Genomic DNA, 15,787 nt, shown 5'->3' with positions numbered 1-15,787 from the left:
TACAGCATCTGCATAAATGTCAAACCAAATACTTGAAAACGTATTTACTCAAGTCTCACTGAAGGCAAGGGAAAAAAGTGTTATTAAATAACAAATCTCTAGAGCCTAGAGATTTTTCTGATTATTCTACAACCCAGGAACTAAGATATAGGTAGAAAAAATATATTTTTCTTCAGATAAAAGATTTGGGAGTGTCTTGCTGAAGAAACAGAATTTCAATGAGTGCTTCAAGCACCAATAAAATGCACAAATATTATGAAACTACATAAAACAGGAAGGAAAAGAACAAGATTGGATATTTGGTAAACAAACATGATTGACCATTCTTAATAGAGCTCATAAACAGAACATTTCAAAGAAAACCAGACTTGTCAGCCATATTCCATTAATCAGTCCAAAGAACAACTCTGGTAATGCACCAGTATGACCACTGACAAACATCAAAACATGAATAGTTAGTTAGGAGACGCACTTCAACTTGGTCAGTCAATTTAACTGAACATCCTTTTAGCGCACTGATGAGCTACTATATAATTTCTTATAGTTTGATTACCTGCATATCCTTTTCAGTTTCATTAGTTTCATCAGCTTCATTGATTTAGTTTGAATCCTATTTCAGATAGATAGATAGATAGATAGATAGATAGATAGATAGATAGATAGATAGATAGATAGATAGATAGATAGATAGATAGATAGATAGATAGATAGATAGATAGATAGATAGATAGATAGATAGATAGATAGATAGATAGATAGATAGATAAACTTTATATCTCAAGGGAAATTCAAATACCAGTAGCCAAGAAATAAACACAAACATTTAAGTAACTGAACATTCTTTTAGCACACTGGGAAAGAAATATCATAACTAAATGACTGAAGCAAATCTGCACAATGTTGAGCTACTACACAACTTCTTATAGTTTGATTTACTGCATATCTTTTTCAGTTTCATTACTTTCATTAGTTTAGTTTGAATGATATTTCAGACACATAGATAGATAGGAGCTCTTTAAATAAATACATTAATAAATAGGGAGGTACATAGGTAATAAATAAATATACACACACTTTGGTCTGAACACACAACAGAACGACTATAAAGCAAAACAATTTAAAAGAAAGAAAGGTTCTGACTTGGCTGTAACAGTTAAAGTAAGGCATTATACAGAAGTATTTCTGTTGGTATAAAGGAGCCCCAGTAGCATTTCTTGACACACTTCTTCTGATTAATTCATTGGCTAAAAGTCCTCAGTGTTGGTGAGTTAGAGAGAGGATATGCAGCATTGTTCATAATGACACTCAGTTTAGCTTTAACTCCAGGGGATCCACAGTGCATCCTACAACTAAGGATGCCCTTTTAGTTAACTTGTTAATTTGGATGGCCTCGCTTGAAGCCCAGCGCTTCCATTATTAATATTATTATTTATTATTATTATTATTACAGTGTTACAGAAGTTTGAAGGATGTCACTTCCCACATTAAAGGAACACAGTCTCCTAAAGAAAAAATAGCCTGTTCTGCCCTTTTTATATAGTTCCTCTGTGTTCTGAGACCAGTCCAAACTGTTATTAATGTGGACCCCTAAGTACTTGTAGGAGTGGACCACCTCTACATCTGCCCCTTGAATAGTGACCGAACATAGAGGTTCTTTGGTGTGGCGAAAGTCAATAATCAGTTCCCGAGATTTGCTGATGTTAAGTTGCTGACAATTCTCTTTCAACCAAGAAACAAACTTCTTGACCTGACTCCTCTCCCCTTGTCTCATCCCTCTTATCAGTACTCCCCATTAGAGCAGAATTATCTGAGAATTTCTGCAAGTGACATGACCTAGTGTTATATTTATAGTCTGAGGTGTACAGAGTGATTACACTTGCAGTTTTCACTATTTGCTTAGTTGTCTTAACATTTCATAATTTATTTTTTAAGCCAAAGATATGCCTGATTTTCTGTCTTACACAACTACCATGCATTTTTATAAAATACAGAGACAGAAGTTGCCCAAAAAAACTTAAACATCTCTGTTCACAAACAGTGTTACAAAAATATCAGTGAAAACCTTTGAATTAAAACAAAACCAGTATATATTACATGGATTAATGAAGAGAAGAGATATGTATTTGTGGTTTAATTTATATTGGTCTTTTGATAATAAATCTGTTATATTTTACTCAACACTGAATTGAACTAGGCATGTATGTGTTTACGTTATGTTTAATTATTTATCTGATAAAGTAGCTAGCACATATTCAAATAAATTCTGTAACAGAATCAAGAAGATTGTAATGCTACAGTGGCTCTTACATTAACAATACCATTTAATGCCTGATGAACTGCGTACAGTATTTTTGATTTTATACTATTCATATTGTAACATTAAAAGGATGCTTAACATTAGATAGAAGTGGAGAAAATTAGTATTTGTAATTAAAGAGGCACTAAGCATCCTCATATATACTCATATTGAATCATCAAGAAGCTTCATTTTAACAGTCTCTTTAATGAGGCAGACAAAAAACTGCAACAAAAGGAGAAGTAAGAGAAATCATATTTGCAGATGTCTCTCCAAAAGTGAACCTCCGGCACCCAATCTCCCAAGGTCTGTGGCTCACTGACTTTTCAGCCATAAAAGTCACACATAAATCTTGATAGGTGTCATTCTTGTTTACAGTAACCTCAGAGAAAGAAAGAAATTTGTAGTCTGCTTTGTCCTATTGTTGGTACAGATAGACACAAACTAAAGCTGAAAATAAGATTTCTAACTTATTAATTCTAAATCAAAGGAAATTGTACAGTGTGATTTATGTACTATGGTGTAAGCAGCACACTTTCACATACAATAGGCAGTTTTGGAAAATGTATTGCTTACAGATCTAGTTGAATGCGTTCTGTCATGATAGACTTTACCCAGGTTCTCTGCTAACACATGCTGCTTACTAATGGTCCAGCATTTCTTCTTCTGTTGTTTGGCAGTACCAATTATTCAGCATGCAATAGTAAAGGTAGAAGAAAACTAAAATGGGAATAATGACTCTTTCTTCTTCTCTCAATGCATTGTGCAAGACTACAACTTTATTACTTCTGTTTATTGGTTAACCTTTGCCAGGTTTTAGGATTCTGCTCACGCCTAGTGTTTTGAACACTGCCTGTTTTAAACTACTCTTCTAGATTTGGGATTTAAATATACAGAATTTAATTTTTTAAAAAAGGGCAAAGCAGCTTGGAGAAGGTACCGAAGTGCTCACTAAGTGCTGCGGTCTGTGACCATTGACCTCAGACTCGGGGCACCTTTTTTTTTTACCGGCTTCTCCACTAGTCCCACCCCTTCAGACAGTTGAGCACATGTATGAAATATAATATGTTTGTCATTAGTAAGATAGTGGTGTGCTGTGGGATGTTTTTGATTACAAAAAGTGTGCCACCAAAGAAAAAAGGTTGGGAAGCACATCTCTACTCTATCACAGGGACCACTCTCACTCACATACAAACATGAACACACACATCCCATATTCACACATGGTGAGAATTTGCAGTTGGCATTTAATATAACCTAAATAAAAAATAAATAACTCTTGTAATGAGTTTGCTTGAGCATATTTGACCATTGAAATTTTTATGATAAGGGACTTGCAAGGCTATTCAGTTATGACAAACATTAGTAAATAACACAAGCGAAAGGCAAATTTTATTATAGTGACCAGCCATTATGGATATATGAATGTGGCACAATCATAGTTAATTAGAGGTTGACTAGATTTTCAAAGTCTCAACTCAGACACTTGTGTAGCACATATGGACAGGCATAAAGGCCACACTTATTTGTTCCATGCCTGCTTTAACTCATCATCATCAAAGAGAGGAGAAAAACACTAGTTTCCCAAATGAACACATAGGATTCTTCACAGTGGTTGAAAAGGAAATAAACAACAACAAGAGCAGCATTTATTTCTCTAGTATATTTTCATACAAATGATGTAGCTCAAAGTGCCTTACAAGATGTCAAAGAAATAGTTACAAGGAAAGAAAAAGCAAATTAAAACTAGGTAAGAATAAGAATGAATAACTAGTAAACAAAAATAATGCACATATATATAAGATAGATATATAATTCTGTCTAATGCAAGTCTGACAACAAGTACAGGTGGCCAGGGTAGATACAAAAGTTGTTGAAAAATATTCACTTAAGCTGGAGAAAAAAAAACAACCACTATTTGTAGGAGTTCCAGGCAAAAACACTGTCCAGCCCTCAATTGGCATTCTACCTAACATAAATATTATTAGATAGTTATCTATTGTTTTGTTTTTAATCATAGTCTTAGAGGAATCGACACAGTAGGTCTCATGGCAAGCAGGGGTATCCATTTTCATTCAATAATCACAGGCAGCTACAAGTAAATTGCATTACTAAATATATTGTGATGGTGTTTATTTCAGCAAAGCTATATTTTATTAAATGGGAAACCTGTTACAACCAAGATATTTGATATTCACAGTTATTTATCCGGATGTATAGCATGAATCATCATTCATCTTTCGCCAAAATAGTTAATAATTATAAGCTGCAGATAACAGAGTTGTGAGGTTGGTTTAGTGCAAGGTAAATACTGAGTAAATGTTTATTTGTTCTGCGCACAAAAGTTTACATGTAACAGGTTACTTTTTTTCTCATTGCTTGTATCAAAAACAAAACAGAGAAAGGGGGGCTTCTTGAAAATGCAAATATGTTCGTCTAATCAGTTCAGCAGCTTCAAAAGCAGTAGATTGATCAGATGGTGACAATATGCATTATTTGATAATGTGATTTAATAGAAGGATGGAAATAAAACCACTCAAAGAGTACCTGCACATCTCTTACAGACGACCACACAAAGGTTGATAGAAGCCCACTCTGGCTTAGCAGCTCCACAATCGGCACAGAAACAGTTGGATTCCACACTCCAGATCTTTTCTGCCACCTCATAATTGGACAAAGCCTCTGCAATAGCATCACGCATAGCCTCCATCCATTCATCTTTTTGCTGGTCTGACTCTGCCACAAAGCTGGAAAAATACAAGGTATCAAGTATTATTCTTACTACCTATTGCATACTGGAAAAAAACACTTTTTGTAGGATTATCCAAGATAAAGAAAGCTTGGAATAGTCCCTCTTTTAAAAAAAAAAAAAACACATTTGAACATCTGTGCTATGTGGGCTGACTACAAAAATTCTGCACTTCCTGGACAGATGTTCACAATCATCCGTCAAAAGTTACCAGGTTTTTTTAGTTCAGCTTGGGTGGTCCTATGAATGATGCTCAAATGAAACAAAAAACATATCTTAAATATAGTGAGTGTGAAATGCTTCAATTAACAATTAATATACGGTATGTCAGATCATACATAGTCACATCTAATAGGTTCAGGATTTGTGATACAAAAACCATTACTTGAAATCTCAGCGATTCCTTTGAATTTAATTTAATACATATAATGCACACATTTTCAATCTTGTCTAAATCCATTTAAGTCATAGAGAATGGAGCCTATTTCAGCAGCACCAGCCATAAGTCAGGGGCCAACCTTAGAGAGAGTGCCAGCTTATTGTAAATCAACTGACAGACAGACAGGCAGGCAGATTGATTATCTATCCTTCTGTCTGTCTATCTATCAATAGACAGACCAATATATATATGTATACAGGTGCTGGTCATAAAATTAGAATATCATGACAAAGTTGATTTATTTCAGTAATTCCATTCAAAAACTGAAACTTGTATATTAGATTCATTCATTACACACAGACTGATGTTTAATCAAATGTTTATTTCTTTTAATTTTGATGATTATAACTGACAACTAATGAAAGTCCCAAATTCAGTATCTCGGAAAATTAGAATATCAATTAAGACCAATGCAAAAAAAGGATTTTTAGAAATGTTGGCCAACTGAAAGGTATGAACATAAAAAGTATGAGCATGTACAGCACTCAATATTTAGTTGGGGCTCCATTGGCCTGGATTACTGCAGCAATGCGGCATGGCATGGAGTCGATCAGTCTGTGGCACTGCTCAGGTGTTATGAGAGCCCATGTTGCTCTGATAGTGGCCTTCAGCTCTTCTGAATTGTTGGGTCTGGCGTATTGCATCTTCCTCCTCACAATACCCCATAGATTTTCTATGGGGTTAAGGTCAGGTGAGTTTGCTGGCCAATCAAGAACAGGGATACCATGGTCCTTAAACCAGGTACTGGTAGTTTTGGCACTGTGTGCAGGTGCCAGGTCCTGTTGGAAAATGAAATCTCCATCTCCATAAAGTTCGTCAGCAGCAAGAAGCATGAAGTGCTCTAAAACTTCCTGGTAGACGGCTGCGTTGACCTTGGACCTCAGAAAACACAATGGACCAACACCAGCAGATGACATGGCACCCCAAACCATCACTGACTGTAGAAACTTTACACTGGACTTCACGCAACGTGGATTCTGTGCCTCTTCTCTCTTCCTCCAGACTCTGGGACCTTGATTTCCAAAGGAAATGCAAAATTTACTTTCATCGGAGAACATAACTTTGGACCACTCAGCAGCAGTCCAAAGGCGAGACGCTTCTGACGCTGTCTCTTGTTCAAAAGTGGCTTGACACAAGGAATGCAACAGCTGAAACCCATGTCTTGCATACGTCTGTGCGTGGTGGTTCTTGAAGCACTGACTCCAGCTGCAGTCCACATTTTGTGAATCTCCCCCACATTTTTGAATGGGCTTTGTTATACAATCCTCTCCAGGGTGCGGTTATCCCTATTGCTTGTACACTTTTTTCTACCACATCTCGTCCTTCCCTTCATCTCTCTATTAATGTGCTTGGACACAGAGCTCTGTGAACAGCCAGCCTCTTTAGCAATGACCTTTCGTGTCTTGCCCTCCTTGTGCAAGGTGTCAATGGTCGTCTTGTGCACAACTGTCAAGTCAGCAGTCTTCCCCATGATTGTGTAGCCTACAGAACTAGACTGAGAGACCATTTAAAGGCTTTTGCAGGTGTTTTGAGTGAATTACCTGATTAGAGTGTGGCACCAGGTGTCTTCAATAATGAACCTTTTCACAATATTCTAATTTTCCGAGATACTGAATTTGGGACTTTCATTAGTTGTCAGTTATAATCATCAAAATTAAAAGAAATAAACATTTGATTAAACATCAGTCTGTGTGTAATGAATGAATCTAATATACAAGTTTCAGTTTTTGAATGGAATTATGAAATAAATCAACTTTGTCATGATATTCTAATTTTATGACCAGCACCTTTATATATATATATATATATATATATATATATATATTGACCAATACATACAATATTTTCTAAACACACATCAAAATGACTAAAACTGAAGAAAACTAAAAAGGAAAGAAAAGTTCTGACTTGGCTGTCCCAATCATGGTGAGGAATTACTGTATACAGACGTATTGCTGTTGGTATAAAGGAGCCCCAGTAGCATTTCTTGACGTACTTCTGCTGAATGGTTTGTTGGCTGAAAGTCCTCAGTGTTAGTGTGTCATAGAGAGGATGTGTAGCATTGTTTGTAATGGGTAAAATTTAACAGATTACTTAGTTCAGGATTTACCAGCCAAATAAAAACCTAAGGTATTTAAACACAAATGTGCTAGCTAGACTGAAACAAGAGTGAGTTCCTGGCAGCAGACTTCACTGGGCAACATATTCAAGTCTTACCTGTGTTAGATTAAAAGACATACCTTTTGCTTTCTTGGCTAAGAAAATATAAAAAGGCTTTCATGTCACAGAGTGACTGTAGATATAAAGAGACAACTAACTAAACACTAATAAACATATCTATCTTACTAAACCACAGTTAATTTATACATGGCGGACGCACCGAGGCGCATGTGCACTGCGGCCTTGGCGCCCGCCCCAGAGTCCAGAGTCAAACGCGGCGGCGCCCGCCCCAGAGTCAAACGCAGCGGCTTCCCAGAGTCAGTAGGTGGCGCCCAAATAACACAATGTACTGTGCCGTGGCGCCCGCCCCAGAGTCAAACGCAGCGGCTTCCCAGAGTCAGTAGGTGGCGCCCAAACAACACAACCTGTGAGCGCCCAAACAACACAACCTGTACAGTCGTGGATAATGAAGGCGCCCACACAAAGAAACCGCTTTAGTTCAAATAGGGTTATTGAATTAAATGGAAACTTTACCATGCCTACGACCTGTGAACTACACAGGTAAAGCGTGCACGCCATGTTGTACAGCCGCCCGGACGCGACCACCCACACCACCGCATATACCCTCCATGATATTACATCACGCGGCGGCTTCCCACCGAGGCGCATATTGCATCGTGGTGCACGCCCCAGAGTCAAACGCAGCGGCTTCCCAGAGTCAGTAGGTGGCGCCCAAACAACACAACCTGTTCACTACACTTGCTCTAATCCACTGTGCCAGTAATATAGATCACATAACGGTCACAGACTCAAACCCAGCGGCTTCCCCGACTCAGTGGCAGGCACACGAACACCACAACCGGTAAACTAAACTTGCTGTGCTCCACTCTGCCAGCAGTCAGTGTCAGCAAAGGCAACAGAATCACGTCTCCACAAAACGAAACCGCTTTAGTACAGATATGCTTATTGAATTGAATGACATTTCCCCAGACGTGCCCACCCTCCATGATATGTCATCCATCCAAATATCGGACGGAACAGAAACTGATTGCCATTCTTGGATTTCCGAATCGCTAGCGAATCGCGGGCTTACTTGTTGAGAATAAGCAAATGTACGGCACAATTACTTGGAAAGCTCAAGGGCTTTTAATTGTATAGATGACTAAGAAATAGTACTTGCATCTATCTACAGAGTTCAAAAGGCTTTCAAGAACAGCCAGTTTAAAATACGTAATCTTTTAAACTACTAGGTTACTGCTGATATTCACAAATAGCACCTCAAGGTATTTCACTTTTGAAAATAAATGTGTAAGGAATGCAATTTTTATAATTTGGCTAAACTAGGGGGCTTCACCCCCTGCTCGCTTCGCTCTCCAACCCCTTTCCCATGCCATGTGATCTGCATTTCGTGTGGCGCTTCAAACATTTTAAAGTCACTGCCTTGTCTCTCTTCTCCCCCAGACATCCTCAAACACTATTCGATCTCTTTTCGCTGTTCCGTTATTTCACCGAGTAATACTTTCCATTTGTTTGCGCTAATGCGATCTTTACTCTACGGCTACGTGCTGTTGTGAAGAGGGGGGATGAACGCACCCCAAGGAGACGCGGACGCTCCTCTGAAACCCCTCTTAAATGGTGATACAATGGGAAACAAATAACAGTTGTGTTTTTTACCTCCTCTTTGCTCGATCAGCTGCTGGCTTGCTGCTGCTCCTGTGCCGCATGATCTGCATCTTGTGCGGCGCTTCAAACGTTTAAAAGCCTGTACAGCAGCTATCCTTTTCTCTCACTGCCTTGTCTCTTTTCTCCCCCAGACATCCTCAAACACTATTTGATCCCTTTTCGCTGTTCCGTTATTTCACAGAGTAATATTTTCCATTTGTTTGCACTAATGTGATCTTTACTCTCATTTTTTTGAGACTTTCAAATTTTCCTACTTCCATTATCTCTAACCTGCTCTGCATGTGTATCACGGGACTTGCTTCCAAAGGTTCTAAGTATGACGTGACTTGCCTGTCTCACAGGATGTGAAAGTGTCTCTCTTCAAAAGATCACGTCTAGTCCCAAATATTTTTTTTTTTTATAATAGAGAGAAATGCTAAACAAAAAAACATAAACAAAACACCAGTATACCTTTTTGCAATGGTGAGAAATAGTAAACCTGTCTTAGTAGGACTTAGTTAAGAGTGGTGTTCATGTACTATGGATACTGACATGAAAAAAGGAGTTTCCCAGTGGAAAGGTTGTGAGGTAATGCTGAGCTCACTCCTTCAACTGCAACCTCATATTTCTCTGATAACACTGTCTGGAAATTCTCAAAAAATCACACTGTAGTGGGAAAGTGTGACATTACAAGTGGTATCTCCAAAACTTCTCATAGCACGTGATGGTAGCAAAAGACTCCAATCATGATAATGAGGAAGTCTACATATAGAAGAGTACAGGGGGAAGCTTTAAATAAAAAACAGGATTGCTGCTTTCAAAGTGTTTCTTTAACTAGTCCCCTAGTTTATCTGGGTTATATCTGATGTAAGTATGTTTATATTTAAATTAACATCTACAGGCCAAGGTTTCTGTAATAAGCAAATGACACTGAATTACAATAATCTACTACAATTTTGTTAAAAAAGGATAAGGCAAACTTTTGCTAATGAGCCAAATAAGTGAATAATTGTTTGGGGATTAAACAACACAATTTGAATAATACTCCTTTAATGCAAAACAAAAGGCTTTATAACTATAAGATTTTTTAATCCAATATTTTATATGTTGTGATGTGAAATTTGCTCTATTCTTTGTTTGCACCCCAATAAGTGTAATCTTTAATTTACAGCAGCTATGCCTCATGCACAGGGTGTTCCACTTCTTTTTGTTCAAGATTCATGTATCTATTATTCTATTTACAGTTTTTGTTTATCAATTATCAAGAAGCTTATCCTGGCAGCACTGGGAAAAGGGCACAAAAAATCAGCTCTGAATGGGTGCCAATCCATCATAGGGCATACACAATCACATCAGGTAAAGTCAGAGTTATCAGCTAACCTTACAGTGTGTGCATGTCTTTGAGATGAAAGGAAAATAGAGAATACCCATTGAAAATTTTACTGTAAATAGACGAAGGGAGAATGTACGAACACTGACAGATTGAGTTACACAAACACACACGCTTCTACCAGGTCAATTTAGAATTAACCTACATTTTAGCTGTGGGAGCAAAACTAGAGAAACCCAGAGAAGAAAAATTCATGCAGACCTCTCAGAAGTGAAACAACCCTTCTGTGCAGCTTTCTTTGGTCTATAGATACAGGCTTACTACACACACCAATTAGGAAAATTTGGGTATACTACAAAAGGCATTTAATACTCTTTTATGCCTTATGGGCCACACAAAGCAAGTGTGAGGCACTACTTTTAAATGTATTGTGCATTAAACAAACAAAACAGAGCATTGAGGGCAGTTAAACAGCCTTATTAAACAATAATTATTAAAGGGAAATATATCATTAGGGTGTGTTTTTAGACTAATGTTATCACTGAATGAAATGTGTCCATTTTCATTCATCTGAAAATGTGTTATTTGAGCAAGAATGTGGGAATTATTGGAACCAGCTCAATTTATATTAATGGAAAGTATGCATTTGTGTCTACCTTACAAAAGGGTCTTTAAGAGCAAATTAACTTTACACGGAGTGGGAATTCTCTGTCTGCGTATTCTACTTTAATTCATCTATTAAGAAGATCTATCATATGCTTTACATTTTTAAACAGTACATTTTGAATAGTGGTTCATGATGACAATGCGCTTAGTGTTGCTGCAACATAGCTTCAGCAGCTTGAGTTCAAACCCAAGTCAGTTCACAGTCTGTATAAAGTTTGTATATAGGTCCACCTTCACTACCACTCACACTGAAGATGCATATGCAGTGTAAAGATTTGTTTTAATTTTGTGCATTAATTCCTCTTTTTTTCTTTCAAAAAAGCAAATTAACTTTAAAAGTAATTAATGTTCAGAATACAGACTTACCAAAAAATCCTGTATGGTGTGGTGAGGTCAAAAGCTCGTCTGTCAGCATCTTTCACATTACCCAAGTTCATTTCGATGGCAGTAATACCAATACCCAGCCGATGATCCTAAGTAAAGTACAGCAGAGAGATCTATGCACAGCCAATGCCTGTTATATTTTCCTTTATACTGATGTTTGAGACATAACTTAAAACAATTGTTATTTCTGTCCTAACTCAAAGGTGATGGTGCTTTCACTTGGCAAGACATGATTAGCATAGAGAGAGGCAGACAGCTGCAAAGCTTGACATTGACAACTAGGATTCAATACTCCATGAGCACTTGCTTCACTTTTGAATACCACCTCTTCACAAAATGTCCCAAGAATGCTTAAGCTTTCCTCCCTTCTGCTTTGTTCTGGATACTTTGAGCTTGATCAGACTGTCAACTAACCAATTTTATGTTATATAACGGTTTACCATCTTGTCTAATGACTATCCGTGTATTATACTTTAAAACTTGCTCTCTTTTGGCCAACTCTGAAATGTACTTTTAGTACTGTGTCTGATTTATCAGTTGGCTAATTAGGAATTGGTGTCACCCAATAGAATTGGCACCTAGTGTAGCTGACAGAGAGAGAAACCCCAACAATAGCCATAAAAATGTAAATGTCAGAGCAGTAAGAGCAACAATACCAGAAAGCTGTAATCTCTGTACATGCAAAGGGTGATCCAGAATTGCTTTTAGTGAGGACATGTGAGTGAGCGAGACAGACAGACAAGCAGAATTCCCTGTAAGAAAGACGGCAGTATTCCTTGTGGGAACAATGGGACAGGTACACCTGTCATTCTGACTTATAGAGAGGGAAGCTATGAAGGGAGGTCATGAGGCTGAAATCCCAAATGGTTAATAGTGAGCAGCGCATGATTTTAACTCAGAAGAGCTGAAATTGTGTTGGAATTCTCTGTCTCTGTCCACAAAGTACCAACTTTTCCTTTCTCCACACCAAATTGATGCTGGTTGTGCACTTTGTGGAATACAAAATGGCGTAATTTCATCTGTGTTTACATCCATTTTTTTACCTAAATGAAATAACTGGTGTGCCAACAGTGTTTCAGATTGGTAAATATTTTTCTTCATCACGTGTAGCTGATATGTAAATATGACACTTTTTCAGTGATTATTTCCTAGTTTTCCGCACAAGAGAGCACTTGACTCCTGGGCAGCAATGTTCAATAATGTCAATAACAACAGTAGGAGAGGAATTGGTAAAGTAAAGCAGGATGCGCAAGTGCAGTCAAGCGTGAGTTGGAGGAGGGAGCCAGTGATTCACACCTAGGTAGCAGTGTTCAATGGGATAGCCTGCAGTAGTAATGGGGGTCTTTCATTTAAATATACTACCAAAATTATTTACAATGTCTTTTTCCATATTTGAAACTATAATACATAACATGAAAACTAATGAAATAATTAAAATTTAAAAAAAACACCCATTGGCACCAGAAATAGTGCTTCTAGAGCTAAGCCACTTCTTAAAAGTACGGTACTGAATCAAAATGCTACACTGATGGAAAAAAGAAATGCAAAACTTATTGTGGGCCTGAAATATCAACCTTCATTGCGGAAATAATAAGCAAATCCTTGCCCTGCTGTATGGGCAGAGATCTTTCAGCCGTTCCGTATGTTCCTGATGGTCTGGTGACAACTTTAGCTATTAGTATAGTTATTAGATCTGAAACAATCTCTTAGATGTACCAGATCTTCGTTAATCATGTTTCCTGCTGGTTTGCTAAAACCTTGTCTGCAGTCAGGAAACAAGGAGCAATACAATCCATAGTGCCTGATAATGCTGTTTGTCTCCCCATTGTCTGGTGACCTTCAGGGCATTATGGAATGCCTAGAAAACTGACTAAGTGTGGCCTTTGTCTTGCTAATCCTAATCATTGAATGGAAATCTTTTCAAAGGTGACCTGATCAGGAGTTGTTCACCTGTAAATTGTTGAGTAAACATGCACCTAAAGAGCTTCTATAACCCCAAATCAGAAAAAGTTGGGACAGTGTGGAAAATGTGAATAAAAAAAGAAAAAAGCAAGCTATAAATTCTCCTCAAATTTTATTTCATTGCAGACAGTATGAACACAAAATAATTCATGTTTTTTTTTGTCAACATCATTTGATTTGTAAATAAATATCCATTCTTGCCATTCAGGCTTGCAACACATTCCAAAAAAGTTGGGATGGGGGCAATTAAGGGGTAGTAATGAGGTATAATAACTAAATAATGATGTGATTTGAAACTGGTGATGTTAACAGGTGATTGCAATCATGATTCGGTACAAAAGCAGCATCGAGGAAAGGCCTACTCCTTTAGGAGCAAAGATGGGCAGAGGATCGGCAGTTTGCCACCAAGTGCGGGCAAAAATCTTTGAAATGATGAAGAAAAACGTTTCTCAAAGACAGATAGGAAGAGATTTGGGCATTTCTCCCTCTACAGTGCATAACATAGTGAAAAGAATCAGGGAATCTGGAGAAATTACCGTGCGCAAAGGCCAAGGGCGCAAGCCTAAACTGAATGGCCGTGATCTCCGAGCACTCAGACGGCACTGCATTAAAAACCGTCATTCATCAATAAATGATATAACTGCGTGGGCTCAGGACTACTTCAGGAAGTCACTCTCAAGCACTACAGTACGTAGTTACATTAGGAAATGCCAGCTAAAACTGTACTGTGCCAAAAGGAAGCCCTACATAAATAGTGTCCAGAAGCGCCGTCAACTTCTCTGGGCTCGGAGGCATCTGGGATGGTCCATTGTGCAGTGGAAACGTGTATTGTGGTCAGACGAATCGGTTTTTCACATCTTTTTTGGAGGAAATGGACGCCGTGTGCTGCGGACCAAAGAGGAAAAGGACCATCCAGACTGTTACCAGATACAAGTCCAAAAGCCAGGGTCTGTCATGGTATGGGGTTGTGTCAGTGCCTTCGGCAAAGGTAACTTGCACTTCTGCGATGGCACCATCAATGCTGAGAAGTATATCTCAGTTTTGGAGGAACAAGTGCTGCCTTCAAGACGACGTCTTTTCCAGGGACGCCCATGCTTATTTCAGCAAGACAATGCCAAACCACATACTGCGCGCATAACAAAGGCATGGCTGCGTAAGAAGAGGGTGCGGATGCTTGACTGGCCTGCCTGCAGCCCTGATTTGTCTCCTATAGAGAATGTTTGGCGCATTTTGAAACGAAAAATGCGTCAACGAAGACCCCGTACTGTTGCGCACCTAAAACGTTGTTTGCAGGAAGAATGGGACAAACTAACACCTGCAACACTTAGTCACTTGATTTCTTCAATGCCTAAACGTCTTTTAAGTGTTGTTAAAAGACAGGGGAACTGTACAAAGTGGTAAATGCTGTACTGTCCCAACTTTTTTTGAAATGTGTTGCAAGCCTGAATGGCAAGAATGGATATTTATTTACAAATCAAATGATGTTGATAAAAAAAAAACATGAATTATTTTGTGTTCATACTGTCTGCAATGAAATAAAATTTGAGGAGAATTTATAACTTGCTTTTTTCTTTTTTTATTCACATTTTCCACACTGTCCCAACTTTTTCTGATTTGGGGTTGTATGTGCTTGGCAGGTTGCAATGTCTTATTCTAAAAGCTGCATTGCTTGTCAGATGTGCAAGAAAAAATAGTCAAATTTTGGAAAAGTGCATAAGCTAAATCAAGTTTTCCTTATTCTGGATAAATGTTTATCCCACATCTGTAGGCAGAATTTTTACTTTTCCTGAAAGATACCTGTAGACAGTTTTCTTAGGACTAATTTTTTTGCTTGCCTTTTTAAAATATTTACAGTATGCTGGCTTCTTGTGTACTGAGACACTAATGTTATATACTTACTGATTCTAAATGGAAGAAAATGACATTAATCTGAAAAGAAAGAAGACATCCCCTACATTTAAAAACATGTTGGCATAGATGAGATTCAGACTTGTTCTTCAGTCATTTTGGAATGCTATTAATTAAAATATATCTTAGCAAAATGGGAAAAGCAATACTTTATCAATGCAAGTATGACCAAAACATCTAGAATGCTGTACTAATGTAGTCTGGAAATCATTCAGTGGCTTGCAAAAGTTT

The 15,787-nt window shown here is 37.8% G+C and overlaps 1 protein-coding gene across 8 annotated transcripts in view; it reads right to left on the bottom strand.

Moving 5' to 3' along the window:
• LOC114649973 (arf-GAP with Rho-GAP domain, ANK repeat and PH domain-containing protein 1) overlaps positions 1 to 15,787 on the bottom strand; it is a 365,104-nt gene that overhangs the window by 103,333 nt on the left and 245,984 nt on the right. For all 8 annotated transcript variants that reach the window (XM_051926528.1, XM_051926526.1, XM_051926532.1 and 5 more), the window contains 2 exons: positions 11,669 to 11,775; positions 4,844 to 5,043 (listed from right to left, as the gene is read on the bottom strand). In XM_051926528.1, the coding sequence (XP_051782488.1) occupies positions 4,844 to 5,043; positions 11,669 to 11,775 (307 nt within the window). The remainder of the gene's footprint in view (positions 1 to 4,843; positions 5,044 to 11,668; positions 11,776 to 15,787) is intronic.

Source organism: Erpetoichthys calabaricus, chromosome 4, assembly GCF_900747795.2.
Source record: "Erpetoichthys calabaricus chromosome 4, fErpCal1.3, whole genome shotgun sequence".
In the NCBI taxonomy this organism is placed as follows: Eukaryota; Metazoa; Chordata; class Cladistia; order Polypteriformes; family Polypteridae; genus Erpetoichthys; species Erpetoichthys calabaricus.
Note: the sequence above shows the minus strand (reverse complement) of the source record. Positions and strands in the feature narration are given on the sequence as shown.